This window comes from Psittacula echo, assembly GCF_963264785.1.
Source record: "Psittacula echo genome assembly, chromosome: 10".
Lineage (NCBI taxonomy): Eukaryota > Metazoa > Chordata > Aves > Psittaciformes > Psittacidae > Psittacula > Psittacula echo.
In genome coordinates this window covers 4,000,740-4,017,663 of record NC_137741.1, presented here as the reverse complement: position 1 = coordinate 4,017,663, position 16,924 = coordinate 4,000,740, and the positions used below count along the sequence as shown (strand labels likewise).

At 39.8% G+C, this 16,924-nt stretch overlaps 1 protein-coding gene across 1 annotated transcript in view; it reads left to right on the top strand.

The window, feature by feature from the left end:
- Positions 1 to 3,082: 3,082 nt before the first annotated feature.
- The window catches only part of TMEM266 (transmembrane protein 266), a gene marked incomplete at its 5' end in the record, with an annotated part of 61,981 nt that continues 48,139 nt past the window's right edge, over positions 3,083 to 16,924 (top strand). The window contains 3 exons of the mRNA XM_080626316.1: positions 3,083 to 3,096; positions 4,843 to 5,031; positions 14,805 to 14,959. Of these exons, the coding sequence (XP_080482442.1) occupies positions 3,083 to 3,096; positions 4,843 to 5,031; positions 14,805 to 14,959 (358 nt within the window). The remainder of the gene's footprint in view (positions 3,097 to 4,842; positions 5,032 to 14,804; positions 14,960 to 16,924) is intronic.

The following is a 16,924-nucleotide window of genomic DNA, read 5'->3' as shown; positions in this document are numbered from 1 at the left end:
TCATACTCACATGGCAACTCAGCATCCACTGTGTGCTGTCTGATCTCAGTTCCAAGAAGGGAAGGGGGGTGGTGGTGTGGGGTGGAATTCCAAAATAAACCCCTGGAACTGTTAACTCTTGGATGAGACCATGAGAGATGAAGCATTTTGTCTACCGAACACTTAGTAGGATAGGTGTGGAAAGAACTGTATGGAAGAATTAACACTTGGGTGGGGAGTGGAATACCCAAAAGGTTGGCCTCTACCTCCTGCCCATCTCTGTTGGTAGGGACGAGAGCCACATCACTGTTCTTTGCTTACACTAAATCCTACAGGAATGCCAATGAGATACGTGCAGAAGAATAAAATCTCTCTGCTCTAACTTTCCTGATGGAAGTTGGAAATGGTTTATGCTGCTACAGAAGTTGGGATTTTTTTTAAGGAAGTTTTGAATGTAATAAATGAGGTGGAGTGAATAGAAAGAAGAAGTTTTTTGCAAAATACCAGTACACATTAAGACATCTCTGTTGCTTGCATTAAGCCTAGAAAGAAGCATGAATCATAGTAATCCATTTAGGATATAGATATACACAACCTATTACATCGGTTTTGAAGGTTTTGGTTGTGCTGCCCTCTTACTGTACATATTAACTACTTGTCTTTTTAATTCATTAGATCAGCTAATACATTAGTTATCTGCACCAGAAATTACTCACTTTTTGCCACTTTTTCTCTCTGGAAGGCTCCACTGAGTCCTTTGGAGACTTGACTCCCTCTATCTCCTTCCAGGTCCCACGTTATTCGTCCCACCTTTGTGAGCACCTTATGTCATGGTAACAGTCCCTTCTGCTGAGGCGGGTTGGACTCTGCTCCCTGTGGAGCTATCAGAAGAGCTGGCTGCAACTTTCTCCTTCAGTCCTGGTGGTGAGGAATGTTATCTGTAGAGCTGCCAGCTCCAGCAGGTCTGGCTTATCGGTCAGATGGTGTTGAATTGTAAAGCAAAATCCTGTACACGTGTGAATGTATTTCCAGCGTGAGAAAAAATCCCAGACTTGGTCTGTGTTCTGGAGAGACAAATATTTCATATCCTATGTGAAAGAACTTTAGTGTTGCTGGCCCCACTGTTGTGACTTCAGTTCCCTCAAAATCTAGAGATTAATTTAAAATGAAAGATTTTATTTTTTTTAAATCCAGCTGTATATTTTTGTCATTGTTTTGTTTTCTAAACCCCCTCTGGGAAGGGGAGGGGTTGTGTGTGTTAGCACTGTGCTGTCTCCCAAAGAAATGTCGAGGTTTTTAATAAGAAATTCCCATCTCTACATCTGTCTGCCTGTCCTCTGAGGCCAGTTCCCATCAGTTTTATTCCCATTCCCTAATTTGACTGTATCCCCATTTACCTTCTATTCTCCAGGCCTGCAAATGCAGTTCTAGCAGGATTCTGAATTTCCTGAGTCTCACAAGAGAGGTGCACAGGACCTTTACCATTTTCTCAGGCCGAGTGCTTAGAACAATTGGTTTGGGTGAAGTTCTTCACTAAAAATGGGGGTTTCTTTCAAAGTGTTGTAAAGTGTCAACCCCAAATGAGCGATCAGGGAGCTGCCATTGTGAAACAAGGCTGATATTTATTCCTTAGTTTTGTGGTGCTGGTAGGTGTAACAATTGCTGTCATGAGGCTGTCATATGTACAGATTCATCAAATCCCTTCAGGGTGTGATTTAAATATGTATAATTTTAGGCAAATGTTTTAGTGTTTTGCTACCTTAGCAAATAGGATAAGATGAATAATTCAAGAACTGCAAGGGCCAGAAAAGAGACTCCCATTGATACTGAATGGATGTTGAATCAAGTCCCTGCTGTATCAGGGAAAGTTTATCTGAAAAAAGTTTGCTGCTTAGTCTGACTTTAGCAGTATTACAGTGTTACAGATGAATGGAGCGTGTGTGGTTTTGTCTGTTTTAAAGTTGGTCATTTCTTCATATGAATAATAAGATTGCTTTTGGCTGACTTACCTACCTGAGGAGGGTGATCACAGTGTAGACCCTTTCTTTTTGCATACCCAGGCACATCATCTGGAAAATGTGAGAATGCACTGGATATGCTTTACAAGACAGGAAATAAAGCCTCGGAAATGGCTCTACAAAAGAAGTAAGTTCAGTGTTATTATTCGGTATCAAGTGATTGTTAAGGGTCATGTTCTTGCTGCATTCGTATGTCTCCACTGTAAATACTTGACCAATACTAACAGTTCGGCCTGAGACTTCAGTATAAAGTTTGGTGTGAGAAGCTTTTTCCATTATAATGAATTTTTTAGGTGGTGTTATTGTTAGTGAGAGTCTAATTTGCCAGTGACTATTTCTGTTAAATGTTTTTATGTTACTTTTAGAAATTATTTAGCATATAGCCTTGACAGTGGCTTTACAAAGTCTCTCATGATAACTTCTTCTAAGAAATTTTGTTTCTTAAATGCTATTCTCCAGTTTATGTTTTTCCAGCTACCAAAACTTGCACATCAGCAGTTTCCAGTCTCACAGCTTGTCCTCTCCCATTCCAGTTGCCATGCACTGAGACACATAAAACACAAGTGGAGATTTTGCCACAAGCAAACGTGGTGCCTTTTTCAAATGTGTTCGTGGGTTTTGGTGATCAAAATACTATCTGGATACCAACCCATCTGGAATGTTAGACAACATGAATTAATTCTTGGAAGAGCCTTTCTAGCAAAGGCAGTCAGGAACACAGTTCAAACCAGAAAATGGACAACAAAACCCTGAGCTCTGTTGACAGAGCTGTCTTTGAAAATCTGCTCCCCCCTCTGATCTTAGATATATTTTTCAACAGTCTTGTGGTTTAAAGCAAAACCTGTGTTCTAACAGAAGTATGTATGTGAACAGATGTCCACGTGTAAATGCACTGTGACTTTACAGCTTCCCTATTATGAACAGCAAACATCAGTGCAGCCCTTTGGAGTTCTTTCAACCACATTTTAGATAACTTTGTTTTGCTTCTCACAGAGAACTAATCTTGGAAGGCTAGAACTTCTGTGCAGAGCAGTTGGAATTAGTTATATACTGGAACCACAGCTGATTTGGTTGCATCCTCCAACATGACCAATCCTCAGTAAGTACCATGTGAAGATAGTTACAGTTTACCTTAAATAAAAGGGAACAGGTTGCTACTTGTAGGAGAATGATGTTGTGACATCACGAGGGTTCTATCAATATTACTGGAAGGAGAAGTTGATATTTTGAGGAGGAGTAGGATATGACCAGTTGTTTAAAGAGTGAATTGGCAGAAAAAACGTGAATGCTGAAAACACGTCTGATGTGTTACTAACAGCCAGTGGCTGGGAACTACTATGTCATGTTATTGTCAGATGTTTGCTTTTTTTCTTTACTGCCACCAAACCTTGTCCCAAAGCTGTTTGCAACTCAAGTGTGTTGGTTTGATTTTTCTTTTCAGTCAAATCAGATGCTGTCTGTCATTTAGTCTGTCTAAGGATGCAGAATCTAAATACTTTTGGGAAAGGGAAGGCTGCACCAACTGTTTTTCCTTTATAGTACTGGAAATTGGATCATTGTATGCTCTTCTGTGCAAAACTGAACGCGCTTGGACTTGTAAATGTCCACAGGATGGCACTAAGGTGAAAATCAAAGAAAGGAAATTCTTGCTAAAATTAACTCTTCCCTTTGGGCTTCTGTTTCAGGTTGTTGACAGAGCAATACTGTTCTGTTGGAAATGAATCTATTTGCTTTCCATTATTAGTTAGACTAACAAGAACATAAAGTAAGCCTTTAGGTTGTTCAAATAGCACTTTTTTTTACCTCTACTTTCTGCCATACTATGAGCCAGTTGCAGCATTTCCCTCCCAAATACAACAGCATTTTCTGATTTTTAAAATTACTTTCTTGTGTAATGCTGGCAGCGCTTTGAATTTAGGAATCATGTTTTCTGCCCCAAAGGGTTAAGTCTAATGGCGAGGCTCTGACCGGCAGAATCTTTCTGTAGCTCTTTCACATAGGATTTTAGTTCCTTCACCCGCATCCTTAGACTTACAAGTTGTATGAGTTAAGAAATCCTCTAAATTATTTTTTTTTTCTGGAAAAAAACCCCACCAAAATAGCTGTTAATCAGGTTTCTTTAATGGCTGGAAGATTTTAATAAGCTTCTCTAAAATAAAAACATCGATATAACTTCTGCAGTCATGTAACAGAGGGAAGTTAGTGCCAAGCACTTTTTCAGTATAGCCTTAAGGAAGAAGAGTATCTTCGCTCCTGCTGTTGAAAACTTGAGACAAGTAGCCTTAGATTTCTTTAGAAGTTAGCAGGCTCTCCTGGATGAAAGCTGGAGAAGTTTATGCTTGCACCTACTCTGAATCAAATGGAGCTAGCAGCTTGACATGCAAGCTGTCTCCTATAACAAAGCTATCCTTCACATGTGCTAGATAATAAGTTGCCATCCGTCAAAACTATTTTAATATTGACCCTCAGTGGAAGAGGGGTCAAACTGCATCCGCTAATGAACAGTTGCTTTGTACAGAATGATTAATAAACTGAGTTGCTCATTGCTCACTGATGTAACTCACAGAGCAGTGAGGATTTAGTTGGCACAGTTACATGCCTGCCTTCTGTTTTGCACAAATATTTTATTTGGATTCATGAAGACAAGTGTGGAGAGATTTGGTTTGTCCTCTCAATGAGGACACCTTCCTCAGTGTCTTGGCAAAGGCCTTTTAAGTTGCTGGCTTTTAAGGATTCTGTGAGTTGTTGTTGTTATTTTTATTTGCTTGCTTATTTACGTTCATTTATATGTATATCTGTGGAGAGAGAGAGGGGGGGTGTTTTATTTTGCTTATTACATTTTCAGGTCTACAATAGAAGGTGGTGTTTCAGAAGTTGAAATAATTTCACAACAAGTAGAAGAAGAGACCAAAAGCATTGCTCCTGTACAGCTTGTTAATTTTGCTTATAGAGATCTACCTTTAGCTGCACTTGATCTGTCTGTGGCTGGGTCCCAGCTTTTGTCAAATTTGGATGAGGAGTACCAAAGAGAAGGGTAAGTACAAACGACATGATTTTGTTTTCTAGTTTTATGTTAGGTGAATTTCATGGCTTTGTACAAAAGAAAACCTTGAGCTGGAGAAGTGCTGCCAGTTTCCCTCAAACTCTTCTTAAAACTGTTGTAACAGGACAGAAGCAAACTTTTCTAATCTAGCTAATCTGTGCTGGTTTGGGGCTCTTTACACTTTTAAGTGATTCATAGTTGCTATTTGACCACAATCTGGAAGTCTTCTTTCAGGGGAAACTAGACCAGGCATCTACCCACCAGGCAGGCAGAATGGCCTGGTGAAAGCTCTTTGTGAAAATGGTTTTCAGGGGGGTTGCAGGGTGACAAAGTTGGCTACTGTGGTTCTTGTGCATGGTTGCGCATCTCTTGACTGAGGGGTAATGACATAGTACTGCTGATTCGTGGGCTGATTGTATACTTTTCACAGGGTGATTTGAATAGCTTGCTTGTGTGAGAATGTTGTCTTTGATAATGTGTATGCAAACTACTCCTGTTTTCACAGAACAAGTAACTGTATTTAACATGAAGAAGAGACTTTCAGGGGGTCTTGTAAGAGAGTCTTTTCCTCACAAGAAAAAGAATAGTATGTTAGCGATCTCCATGATGTTTAGGACAAGAAGTAAGAAGCTTGAATTGCAGCAAAAGAGAAAAATGAGGGTAGTGAAGTGCTGGGATAGACAAACTGGTATGGGAGGAGGGGCATGGAGTTGCAGTTGCTAGGTGTTGTGAAGAAGATGTTTTTGTCAGGAACGATAACACTCTAGTTTAACATCCCTTGGGACAGAGATGAGATCCCTTGGGACAGAGATGAGGTGAGTGCTTGTGCCTAGCCCTTCGGATTCTGTGATCACTGTGCCACTGTGTGTTACACACTGAATGTATATATCTTCCACTGTTAGTAAGATCCATCTAAAAGCATTTCACAGTAAGTCATATAGAGCTCTCACTGGTGAAGACATTAGGCTTTATGTAAGCCTTCATTTATTAGCAGCTCAATGTGTTTTAACCTGTGCTCAGAAATCAGCAGAGAGACCTGCTTGATCTCTGCTCAGCAGGTATTCTGTATGGTAGTCAGGAAGCAGTATCTGGGGAAGGCTCTTGCTTTTAATTTCTTTCCAAATTGGACTTTATGAGACATCTCCAGAAAGTTGTTCCTCCAAACAAGGGGAAATACATTTCAAGTAGGTTATATAAGTATGGTACAACTGTAACATAAAATACCCTGCATAGCAAAGAGGCACTTGAAAATTAATTTGAGTATGCAGGTGTAACCCTCAGGCTATTTTGGTGCTGAGTAAATACCAGTTTAGTTCAGATACTCATTTTTATAGATTTTCATGATCTGAAACTCAATTCTTCACTGTGCCAAAGTGCACAGATCTCTCATTGTAACTGTTTCAGCAGCTTTGCAGTCTTAAGCAGGAAAATAGACATGTCATTCTTCTCCTCAGCAGAGATCTCTTCCTTCACATAGACTTCTCTTGTGGCTCTGTCAGTCTGAACGGAAATAAGCAGGTGCCATTCAGATGTCCCAGCTGTAGAGTGGATTCTCTGAAGAAAATTCAGAGCTTTAGTTTGTATGTCTCAATGCATTTTGGCTGAGTGTGTTCAGCTCAGTCCCAAGATTACATCTGCCTTGTGGGAATGGCAGCTGCTTCCTTTCAGAAGCATGTAGCACAACTGATGCCTTGTGAAAATCAGGAGCAGAGCTCAGCTCAAGAAGCCTAGCAGCAAAAGTAAAATACTGTCTCCCTACCACCTCATGGCTCTGCTGGGAATATGTCTGATTTTATGAATGTGGTGTAACTTTTTTTCTCATGGCCTTGCTAGATATTAGATCTTAGCCTTGTTAGATGGCTTCCACCAGAGTAACAAGGAGGTAGGGTGTGTCACATCAGTTTGGTACAGGAACTGACTGCTACATCTCCCTCATGTGCAAAGAGCATGACGTTGAAAGGGCAGAAAATATTTGAGTCCCTGTAGTTTCTGCCAGCATCCATGTTCGTAACTGTGAAGTTATGGACTTCAGTTCATGAAATTATGGCCCTGTTACCCCAAAGCTGCCATGCAGGTTGCCAGTGGAGGTATCAAAAGATGCTGCCAATGCCAGAGAGTACTAAAAGGTGATGTAAGACTCCTCTTCCCATCCCTGACAGTCTGTCTTTGTTGCAGACTCCAAGTGTAACATTCTGTGTGCTTTTCCCTGACAATTTCAGGGAAGGTGCCAACCTACATGACCTGCACATATCCTGTGTGGTTCTATTGTTCTAGATCTACAGCTGTTCTATGCAAATTGTAGGTGGTGTAACTCTGAGGCTCTGCAGCAGGAAGGTCTGGTGCATCCTTGTGCTTGGAAAATGCTGGGTGGTTGTGACAAGCTGCATCTGTCCATGACCTTTTGATTTTCAACATAATGGTGCACAGACCCTAGTTCCTGATATAGGTTGTAGCATTTCATCACTAGTCAGTCTTCATGTCCTTGCATAGAGCAACAAGAGACACATCAGACTAGAGATGAATGAGTGGGCAATAAAGGATTCCTGCATCTGGTTCGCTGCTTCCCTGCAGTGAGGCTGATGTGCCTGATTTTAACTGAGCTGTGTATCTTTCTCTTCAGAAGAGGAAATGTTCTGATAAATTACACTAATAATATAACTAGAACATTTTGTTTTATGTGACTATAGCAATTTCTATTTATAAAGGTTTGGCTCTTTGTACCAATGTGAAGAAATAGTAGTTTGGTTCTCAGAACCACAATAAGGATGATGTTTGTTACTTATTAGTCCTGCTGATCTGCCCTACAGTTAACTTCTTAGAATCTTCTTGCTGTGCAATGCACTCCGTGCTTTGACGTTGCAGAAATGATTGAGGCATAGGCTGGAGGCACGTAGATGAAAAATGAACTGATTCAAAAAATGTGCCTTGGATGCCATGGAGGACACATGGTGTACACTTCTGGCATCTCTGTTACAGAGTAGGTGAGACTTGTATACAGAAAACAACAGGACAGTTGCTGATTTTCTTCATGTCTGTGAATTTATTGAAGAGGCTGTATCTGCGTTGAATTTGCAATTCATGAAAAGAATAAGTAAACATTTTTTTAAGGGGACTAATCACCCAGAAAGCCCAGGGGTTTTTTAAATGTTAACATTAACTTTAAGTGCCACTCTTAATTTCTTTTTTCCAGTCAAGTGTTCTGTTTTCAAAAGAAAAAAAAGTTTTTCTCTTCTGTTTTTGCATCAATGACCAATAAAGGTGATGGGGAATAATTAGAAAATTGACAACATGCAGAAAGTGGTACCTGTGTCCTAACGACAAGCAGGGATAGGGAAAAGCTCTCCTTCCTGTACTTTCCTTAAATTCCAGTTGGAGGGAGCAATCATTCATGATAGATATCAACTGCAATAGAAGAGTTTACAGACTGTGAGCTTGTCTCTCCAGGACCTGTTGGTTGGGAAGCAAGGGGAGAGATATACCGCAACTTGAAATTATTTCTTGTATTTGTTTTAGATTGCAGCTCTTGAACTTTTATATGTTAAATCTGAAATGTGAAGGTACTTTCAAATACTCTGTTTTACATCAACAGCTGTAAAGGTTGGGGGTTCATACAGTTAATGTCTCACTTGCCACTAGCTGTATATAGTCGTGCCATTGTAATTTGATAATTGATGATAATCTGTTCATTGCCTTGAATTTGTTTGGCTGCAGCTAGAAAGTGGATTAAACAGGAGGAAACTAAAAAGAAAACTATAAGAAGGGGTATAGGGAAAGAGGTAATAAAAGGAAGGGAAACCAAAACGGAGCAGAGATTCAGAAATGAACACAGGGAGAGTTTTCTGGTTTTAATTTTAAATTGGTTGCAAACCTTCACTAATGAATGTGTTCATCCATCGTGGGAGAAAAGGATGTCTGTTCCTTCAGTCTGTCTTCTGGAACTGCACCAAATAGATGCCATTATTTCTGGGTTTCATATTCATCTTGCAGTTTTCATTTTGATCTCTTGGAGGTATTTTACTTGTGTTTTCTACAAAGCTTAAGGTACTTTAACTGAACTTAAATGGACCAAGTTCTCGTGTTTCTAATCTGCTTTTTCTTTATCTGGCAGCATAATTAAACAGTCCCTTTTCTGAAAAATTCTGAGTGCATGATGTTGATACACAGTGAATAATGAGGTCCAAGCTCAAGATGAAGTGCAAAGGTTTTGGAGGGCAGAACTATTTCATGTAGTGAGCAAGCTCCTTGTATTTACAGAAAGGACCTTTAATTTATTTTTAGCTGAATTCAGAAAGATAGTGCAAAATATTAGAAGCAGAATCCAGTGAATGGGACTATAGTGCTGATTTGTTCTTTGTGCAGTACTACATCACTGCTATTTTCTGTGCTGTGGTCCAAAACTAAGACCTGCACTGCAGCAGAAAATGAGCATTCAGCTTGACAGAACCTGTGAGGTGACCAGCTCTTCACTAGAGAATGCATGACATTTTGGGCTATGTTACAGCGATGTTCAGTGATTTAGAAACTTTTGTACAGAGCATTTTAAGTGCTTATCTTTGAAAATGTTGTTTTCCAGAACAGCTCATTACTGTGTTTATCCTGGTACCTAAATCCTTTGAGTTTGTCCCTCTAATGTCTTTTATCAGTAACAGCAATTGGTAGAGGGAGCACTACTATAAGTAAAAAAAAAAAGAATTCATTTTCTAGCTCAGCAATTTTCAGACTCTTTTGGTTTGTAGATATTTCTGTATTTTTCCAACAGAACTTGCTTTTCCTAATTACTTTCTGTTGGTAGATGTGTAGTAGTTGTAGCCCATGGACCACTGTCTGCAAAGCTCTTTATTTGAGAGTGGAAATGACATGGGTCTGATTTATCTAGCTTAACACTGGAATTAATTTTTTAAGTTCTAAGAGTAGCTATGGCTTGGTGTAACGCTTGAGAGATGGATAAGCAAATGGACAAAGGAAAAATGTGGAAAAGAGAAATATTAGTTCATGAAAAGGTCAGCTAAATGCTGAGCAGCAGTCCAGAAGCAAATCACATGTTAGGATTCATTAGGAAAAAGTAGAGAATAAAAGAGGCCATTCTTGTGCCTCTTCATATGTCCAGGTTTTGCCTGTGTCTTGGACATGAGTGTATTCTGGTCCCTGTGTAAAAGGATATGGCAGATAAAAAGAGCTGGAAAAGATTCTAAGGAGAGCAGTGATCAAAGGTATGATATGGCTGCCATTGGAGATGACTGTGTAAGCTGGAATTCTTCAATCTGGAAAAGAGAAGGCTCACATGAGGTTTGGTTGACGTTACAAAATCTGACACAGGTTAAAATAAGGTTTGACACCACATCTCTCTCACACACCTCCCAATACAGGTGCTAGGATACAGATTAAAGCCCAGTTCAAAAGAAACAAAAAAAGGTTTCTCTTTGCACAGGGGGCAGTAGATGTGTGGAACTACTTCTTGAAAGATGTGTGGCTGCTAATAGCTAATTTAGCCTTAAGGGGAGTTCAGCAAGTTTGTGGAAGAGGAATTCATTGACTGTTACTAAGTAGAATCCAAGAAACCACATCTGTCTCAGGAAGTCACCGAGTTGAAAATGTTTGGATGCTGGGAGAATTTTAAGGGGAAGTATTATACTTTTGCTGTGCTCTTATTCATCATGAGACATCTGCTCATGGCTGCTACTGGAGGCAGAATACCAAGCCTTTGTTCTGAGGTAGTATGTCTGTTCTTATGTTTTTTATAGGTTGTTTTTGATCATGATGTTAATATTTCTAATGAGAGGAGTGATATACCAGGTAACTACAGGATATCTGTGAGCAAACAGTGTGGTATGCATCTATGAAGAAGGCACAGATGATCCTAGAAAGCATGAAGTACTTCAAATAGAACTGGGAAGCATTCATGTAATTAAACCTATTCCAAAATATTATGTACACTTCTAGCTGTCTTTTCACATGCAGAGGGGACTGCTAGGACAGTTATAGAAATTGAGTGTCTGCTTCACAAAAAGCTTGGGCTTTAATTAAATTACATGAGTGGATGCTATTGCTGTATGTAAATGTATCATGGACAAAATGCCAGCAAGGGAGAAGAACTAATCAAGCTAAAGAAGAATATTGGCAGAAGAGCAAATATGTGTAAACTGGTGATGTGTGAATTTAGGCAGAAAACTGGGGGAATCTTGTCATTTGATCATCAGAGTTTTGCAGCAGTCCTCCAAGAAATGCCATGGTGTTTAAAGCAGAAAAACCTCAGGGGGTAAATGGATGAGAGAGCACTCAGTAGTTGACTTCTGTAGTTGAACTAAGCTTGTAGGAGAAGCTGAGGAAAGGGGTGCAGAGCTCTCTCTATTCCTTGGAGTTGCTCAAGGCCTCCAGCTGCTCCCTGTAGCCTGCTGTGAGGCTCTGCTGTCTGTTTTGTCTCAGCCAAATTTTGTATTTTTACGTAGCCTTTCTATGTTCCTGTCACTTCCTGACCATAGCCTTTCTAATCCTTCAGGTAGTGATTTGGATCTCATCCATCCTTCTGTTTTCTGATCATAGCCACCCTGTGAAATGCAAACACTTGCTGTTTAGCCAAAAGAAAAAAATAAAAAAGAGACAGGGTAAGGTGTAATGCAGATTTCAGGGTATTTGTTTGCAAAACCAGGAAATAGAAACAGTGACAGCTGTTAACAGCTTGAACAAACTGTTTGTAGTGGTTTCCTACTTGATAAATATGTTAAACCTTTCCCAGTTTTGCCTTATGTTCTTTTATCCAAGCTGTTTATTAATAAAACTAGCAGTGATGATGACAGATTGGTTTTCCACAAAGCCATGTGTGAAAGTATCTTTAAATTAAGTACCCCTGGTAAAATTCCACTAAATATATTTTTATTATAGAATCATAGTAACTTTACAGCCCTGCATCACGATTAACCAAGAAATTCCCATGCTACTACATTTATTTACTCCATCCAGGCACTGTAAGAAAGGCAAATAATATTCCTGTTCTAGTGATAAAGTAACTGAGGTACCTAATGAACCTGTTTGAAGTCACACAGTAAAGTTGTCCTGAGTCGTACTTGTACCCACATAGTGCATGGCATCCACAGATGACACCAATGTCAGCAGGGCTACTGATACTACTGTACTAAGGTTACAGGGTTGAAGGAGATGTGAAGATTTGTGTATTAGGAGTTAGTGTGGTTAGCATGTCAACAGGTTTAGCTAAAATAGTTCCTTTGATTATTTATGTCCATCCTTTACAGGAGGGTAAGAAGTAAAAAAAAAAAACAACCAAAGCAACCAAAAACCAACAACCCAAGGCAAGATCAGGGCTCTTCAGAAGTGTACAAATAGCAGGGAACGAGCTAGCTAAGCAGCACCCAGGAAAAAAACAATCCAGTGCACAATGTGATTCTTAATATCAGTGGATTCAGAGGACTTAGAGGAGATCTGGGAAGGGGTCTGCTGAGCAGTGGTGCTCATCACTGTCCATTCGCAAGATAAGTGTTGAAGAAATGCACCTTGGTGTAATAAATTGAGATATGAAACAGAAGGTGGTTTCAGTTCTTAAATTTCAAACACTTGTGTCCTTGAAATCAATATCTATGTTTTACGAGTGATATACAGGTGTAAACATGCAGAGGATCTGCACGTGACCTCTGAAGTTGATTGCTTTTCCAGTCATAAACTGATAGTTTTGTTCAGAAGCTTTTTGGAATCAGTGGAATATTAGTACTGCACAGACAGAATAACTCCACATTCTTTATTGTTTTATAAGCTTGAATAGTGATTATTGTGGCCATATGTAATGTGTGCTGAGTATCACAGTTGATATATTCTTATTGGTACATTTGGTATATTTGAAAATCTCAACTATGTAGAGCTTTTAAAGGAATGTACTTAGGCCCTCTACTGATCGTTCTAGGAATAGGAAAGAGGAAAAACTGCCCTGCAGTATTAAAATGCTGGCAAAACGGGCCTTTTTGGGAAAGGGAAGATAAATGTAGGAAAATGTAGGATAGAATAAAGAGCTGTTCCATTTAAATAAGGCCATTCACTAGCATTATTTTCAGAAATATCTAAAAAAACCAACCCAAAACCAAAGGACAAAATAACAGTTTCAGTAAAGACAAATTATTCTGTTTTGAGCTGCTGTAAATTAAAATCTATTGAGAAATCAAGTTTTGCAAAAGGCTCTATGCCAATGCCATTTTTTGTCTTATGTTTTAAAAATACCAATTCAAAATCTAGTGCATTCTGTATTCAGGCTAGAACCGTAACAAAGTTAAACTTAGGGCAAGCTCCTCATAGTAACACTTGTCAAATCTTCTCTGAAGGTTTCAGAGGAAGATCTGTTATGGTCAGGAAATGGGACAATCGGAGTACAAGTATTTAGTTCATATGCTTAACCCTGAGAAGCTGCTCGAAAGTGTCAAGTCTTTGAGCACTACTTAGCATCACTTTCCCCCTAATTTTTGAGTGTGGGTATGTCAGGGAAAGTTTTGTGATGTTTTTTCAAGTGTTTTATCATAACATGAGTTATTGAGTCTAGAGCTATTTATTTGGAATTTATCAGGATCATCTTCTTGTGTACCATTGATTTCTGTGTATTGATATTTTAGTTCAGACAGTGTGGTTACTGCACCACACTTCTGTATGCTTGCAGCTTCTTTAACCCCTAGTTAACAAATCGTGTCAGCTCTGTATTAGCTAATGGATATTTACAGATCTTTGGAAATATAAAGTGTGAGGCAAGCATCAGAACTTTCAGAGGTGAGCCAGTACAGGAACATTAGAGAACACTGTCATGAGAAATGATACTGCATGAAAGTGAAACTATGGGGGGATTTTAGGAGAAAAAAAGTACCAGACTGGGCTGTGTGCTTCTGAAATCTGTGCTACTGTCATTCCTATTGCAAATGTTTAAAAAAAAAAAAAAAAAAAAATGAATATCTGCATTTAGTGCTATACTAGTGCAACATGCCTTCCAGAGGTCTGGTCCTCATAGCCTCCTCGCAGATCCCTTCATCTTGCCTAAATCTTCTTTTTCCTCTAAAACAATGTGACTTCCTCTAAACTGGATATGGGAGCAGACCATGGCATATGCTGCCCTCAAAACTGTGCTATCTCAAACTCTGGAAAGTCCTTTTTGGCCTGGGCCATGAAGAGATTAGCGAGAGTGAGACAAATGGACAAGCGACGCAGCCCTGGCCAGTGGCTTGACACTTTGTGTGTGTTTGTTGGTGTGGGTGCAGCTGTGGAGTCACTGAGCTCCTGCTTTCCCATGATGGCATGGTCTGATTGTTGCAAACCACATTTGGCAGCTCTGGTCTGATCTGATTCCTACTAGTACAGGAATAAAATTCAATAGTGGAGAAATTCTTACAAAACGTCATTAGCTTTTAGCCTAGTAGCAGAATCCTGCTATGCTGTGGTAGTCCCAGGTCAGAGAAGGCAACATGTATGTCAAAATAAAACCACAGGGAAATAGTAAGACATGATTAGGCTTGTGTTACTCAGTGCATTGGAAGGCACTTGGGCACCAGTACTTTCCAGAGGGCTGGAGAGACTCACAAGGTCCTCTGGGGCGTGGGTTTTGTGAAGTATTTTTCTTGGTAAAAAGAAAAGTGAGTTCTGCAAAGTCTGTATACGTTGTTACTGAGTATATCCATAACAACAGAACTTATAATTCTAAGTTCATTGCTCTTTAGCTGTCTGCCTTTTTCACTACTTCTTCTTCTTTTCTTTTCTTGTTTTTCCTCCTAATTTTATTTCCTTAGATCTAACTGGCTAAAACCGTGCTGTGGGAGACGAGCAGCTGTGTGGCAGGTATTTTTGCTCAGTGCAAGTCTCAACGGTTTCCTGGTAGCCTGTGTAGTATTGGTGGTGATTCTTCTGACTCTGGAACTCCTAATAGATATAAAGCTTCTCCAGTGTGAGTAGGAGGATTTTTGTGTTTCTGTTTTGATGAGTATGAAGGCTTAACTTGCTGGGAGATGTTTGAAGGCGGGGGGAGGAGGATGCTGGGGATATTTTTTTTCCTACCATTTAGATGATTACTAGGCTAGGTATGAAATGTGGTTTTGTGGAACCCTGGTATGGTGAAGTCTATATATAAAATAAGGTCTGTTCCTTATTTTGCTGACCCAATTCAGTGCAGGACAAATTTTTCAAAGGACTCAAGCTGAGTGTACATGCAGAGATCAGCTCTTGTTATCATTTGTACTTGAAAAAGTCTGTCCTTCACCGAGACACTCTGTATACACAGGAGAAAGATCATTTGTGCATCATTAATGTCTGATACTTTTCACATGCATGTCCATAGGCAGAAATGATGGACTTGCTAGGGTATTTGGTGCTTTTTTATTAATTGATTCCTACTGAGGTGAGTAGGAATTGAAATTACTGTTTTCTATCTTGTAATGCACCCAAATGATACAGAATTTCATTCTACTTTGCTAACACGCTGGAAGCCGAATAATAGCTTAAGCGAAGTTTTGATTTATCTGAATTCACTCTACGCAGGTTCCACAATGGAAATTTTAATGCTGCTGATTTGCTTCCTAATTAATGTTTGTTTTTCTAGTGCTCTTTTCCTCTGTTCCATTTTTGTTTCTTTTTTCTTTTTTTTTCTTTTATGACACAAAGCTAACATGAACACAAATACCAGCTATGCTTTTTCTTATGCTATACATTGAAGAACAGTCTCTAGTATATCTGTGCAATGTCACATGTGTTGAAATGGCAGTGATGGGGTTCAGCCAATCTAATAAATGCAAGAATACATCATCATGAAAGAGGCATGATCTGGTACCTTCTACAGCAACTTTAAACTGAGCAAATGAACTGTGTATTCTGTGGAAGTCCTTTTGTTTTTGTGATTTGGTATTAGTACAGGCAGATTCATCGTAAAGGTTTAGGTATTGCATTTGGTTTTAGATGTCTTTAGGCGACTTTATTGATAATGGCAGTCGTTTTATAAACCCTGTAAGGTAAAGGAATGACTGAGCTGTCTTTCCATGCTGTTGCCACCTTTTACACTCCTGTGTCCATACTGCACACACTGATCTGAGCATGGCCACTCAGTTACAATTGTAGTCTGTAGTGACTTGCACTTTGGATGAGGAAGCCCTGGATTTGAACAAGTCTGTTGCTTTCAAAAAAGGTCAGGGGATTCCACTTATGGGTCTAAGTCCTTAAAAACTGAAGAATTTCAACAGTATTCACTGGGATTTAATTAGAATTAAATCTGGCCAGAGGGGTCAAGGACAACAGAAAGAGCTTTTTCAAATACATAGCTGATAAAACTAATACCAGAGGCAAGGTTGGCCCACTGGTGAATGGGATGGGTGCCCTGGTGACAGAAGATACAGAGATGGCAGAGTTATTGAATGCCTTCTTTGTGTCAGTCTACTCTGCCGGAGGCAGTCCTGAAGAACCCTGTACTCCTGAGACCTCAGATGAAGTCAGGTCACTGGAGCGGTTTGCCTTAGTCCATGAGGAATGGGTTAGGGACCAGTTGAGCAATCTGGACATCCATAAATCCATGGGTCCAGATGGGATGCACCCGCGGGTGTTGAGGGAACTGGCGGAAGTCATTGCTAGACCACTCTCCATCATCTTTACCAAGTCTTGGGAAACGGGAGAGGTGCCTGAGGACTGGAGGAAAGCAAATGTCACTCCAGTCTTCAAAAAAGGCAAGAAGGAGGACCCGGGTAACTATAGACCGGTCAGCCTCACCTCCATCCCTGGGAAAGTGATGGAACACCTTATCCTTGATGCCATCTTAAGGCATGTCAAGGATAAGAGGGTTATGAGGGGCAGTCAACATGGCTTTACCAAGGGGAAGTCATGCTTGACCAACCTCCTAGCCTTTTATGAGGAAATAACATTGTGGATG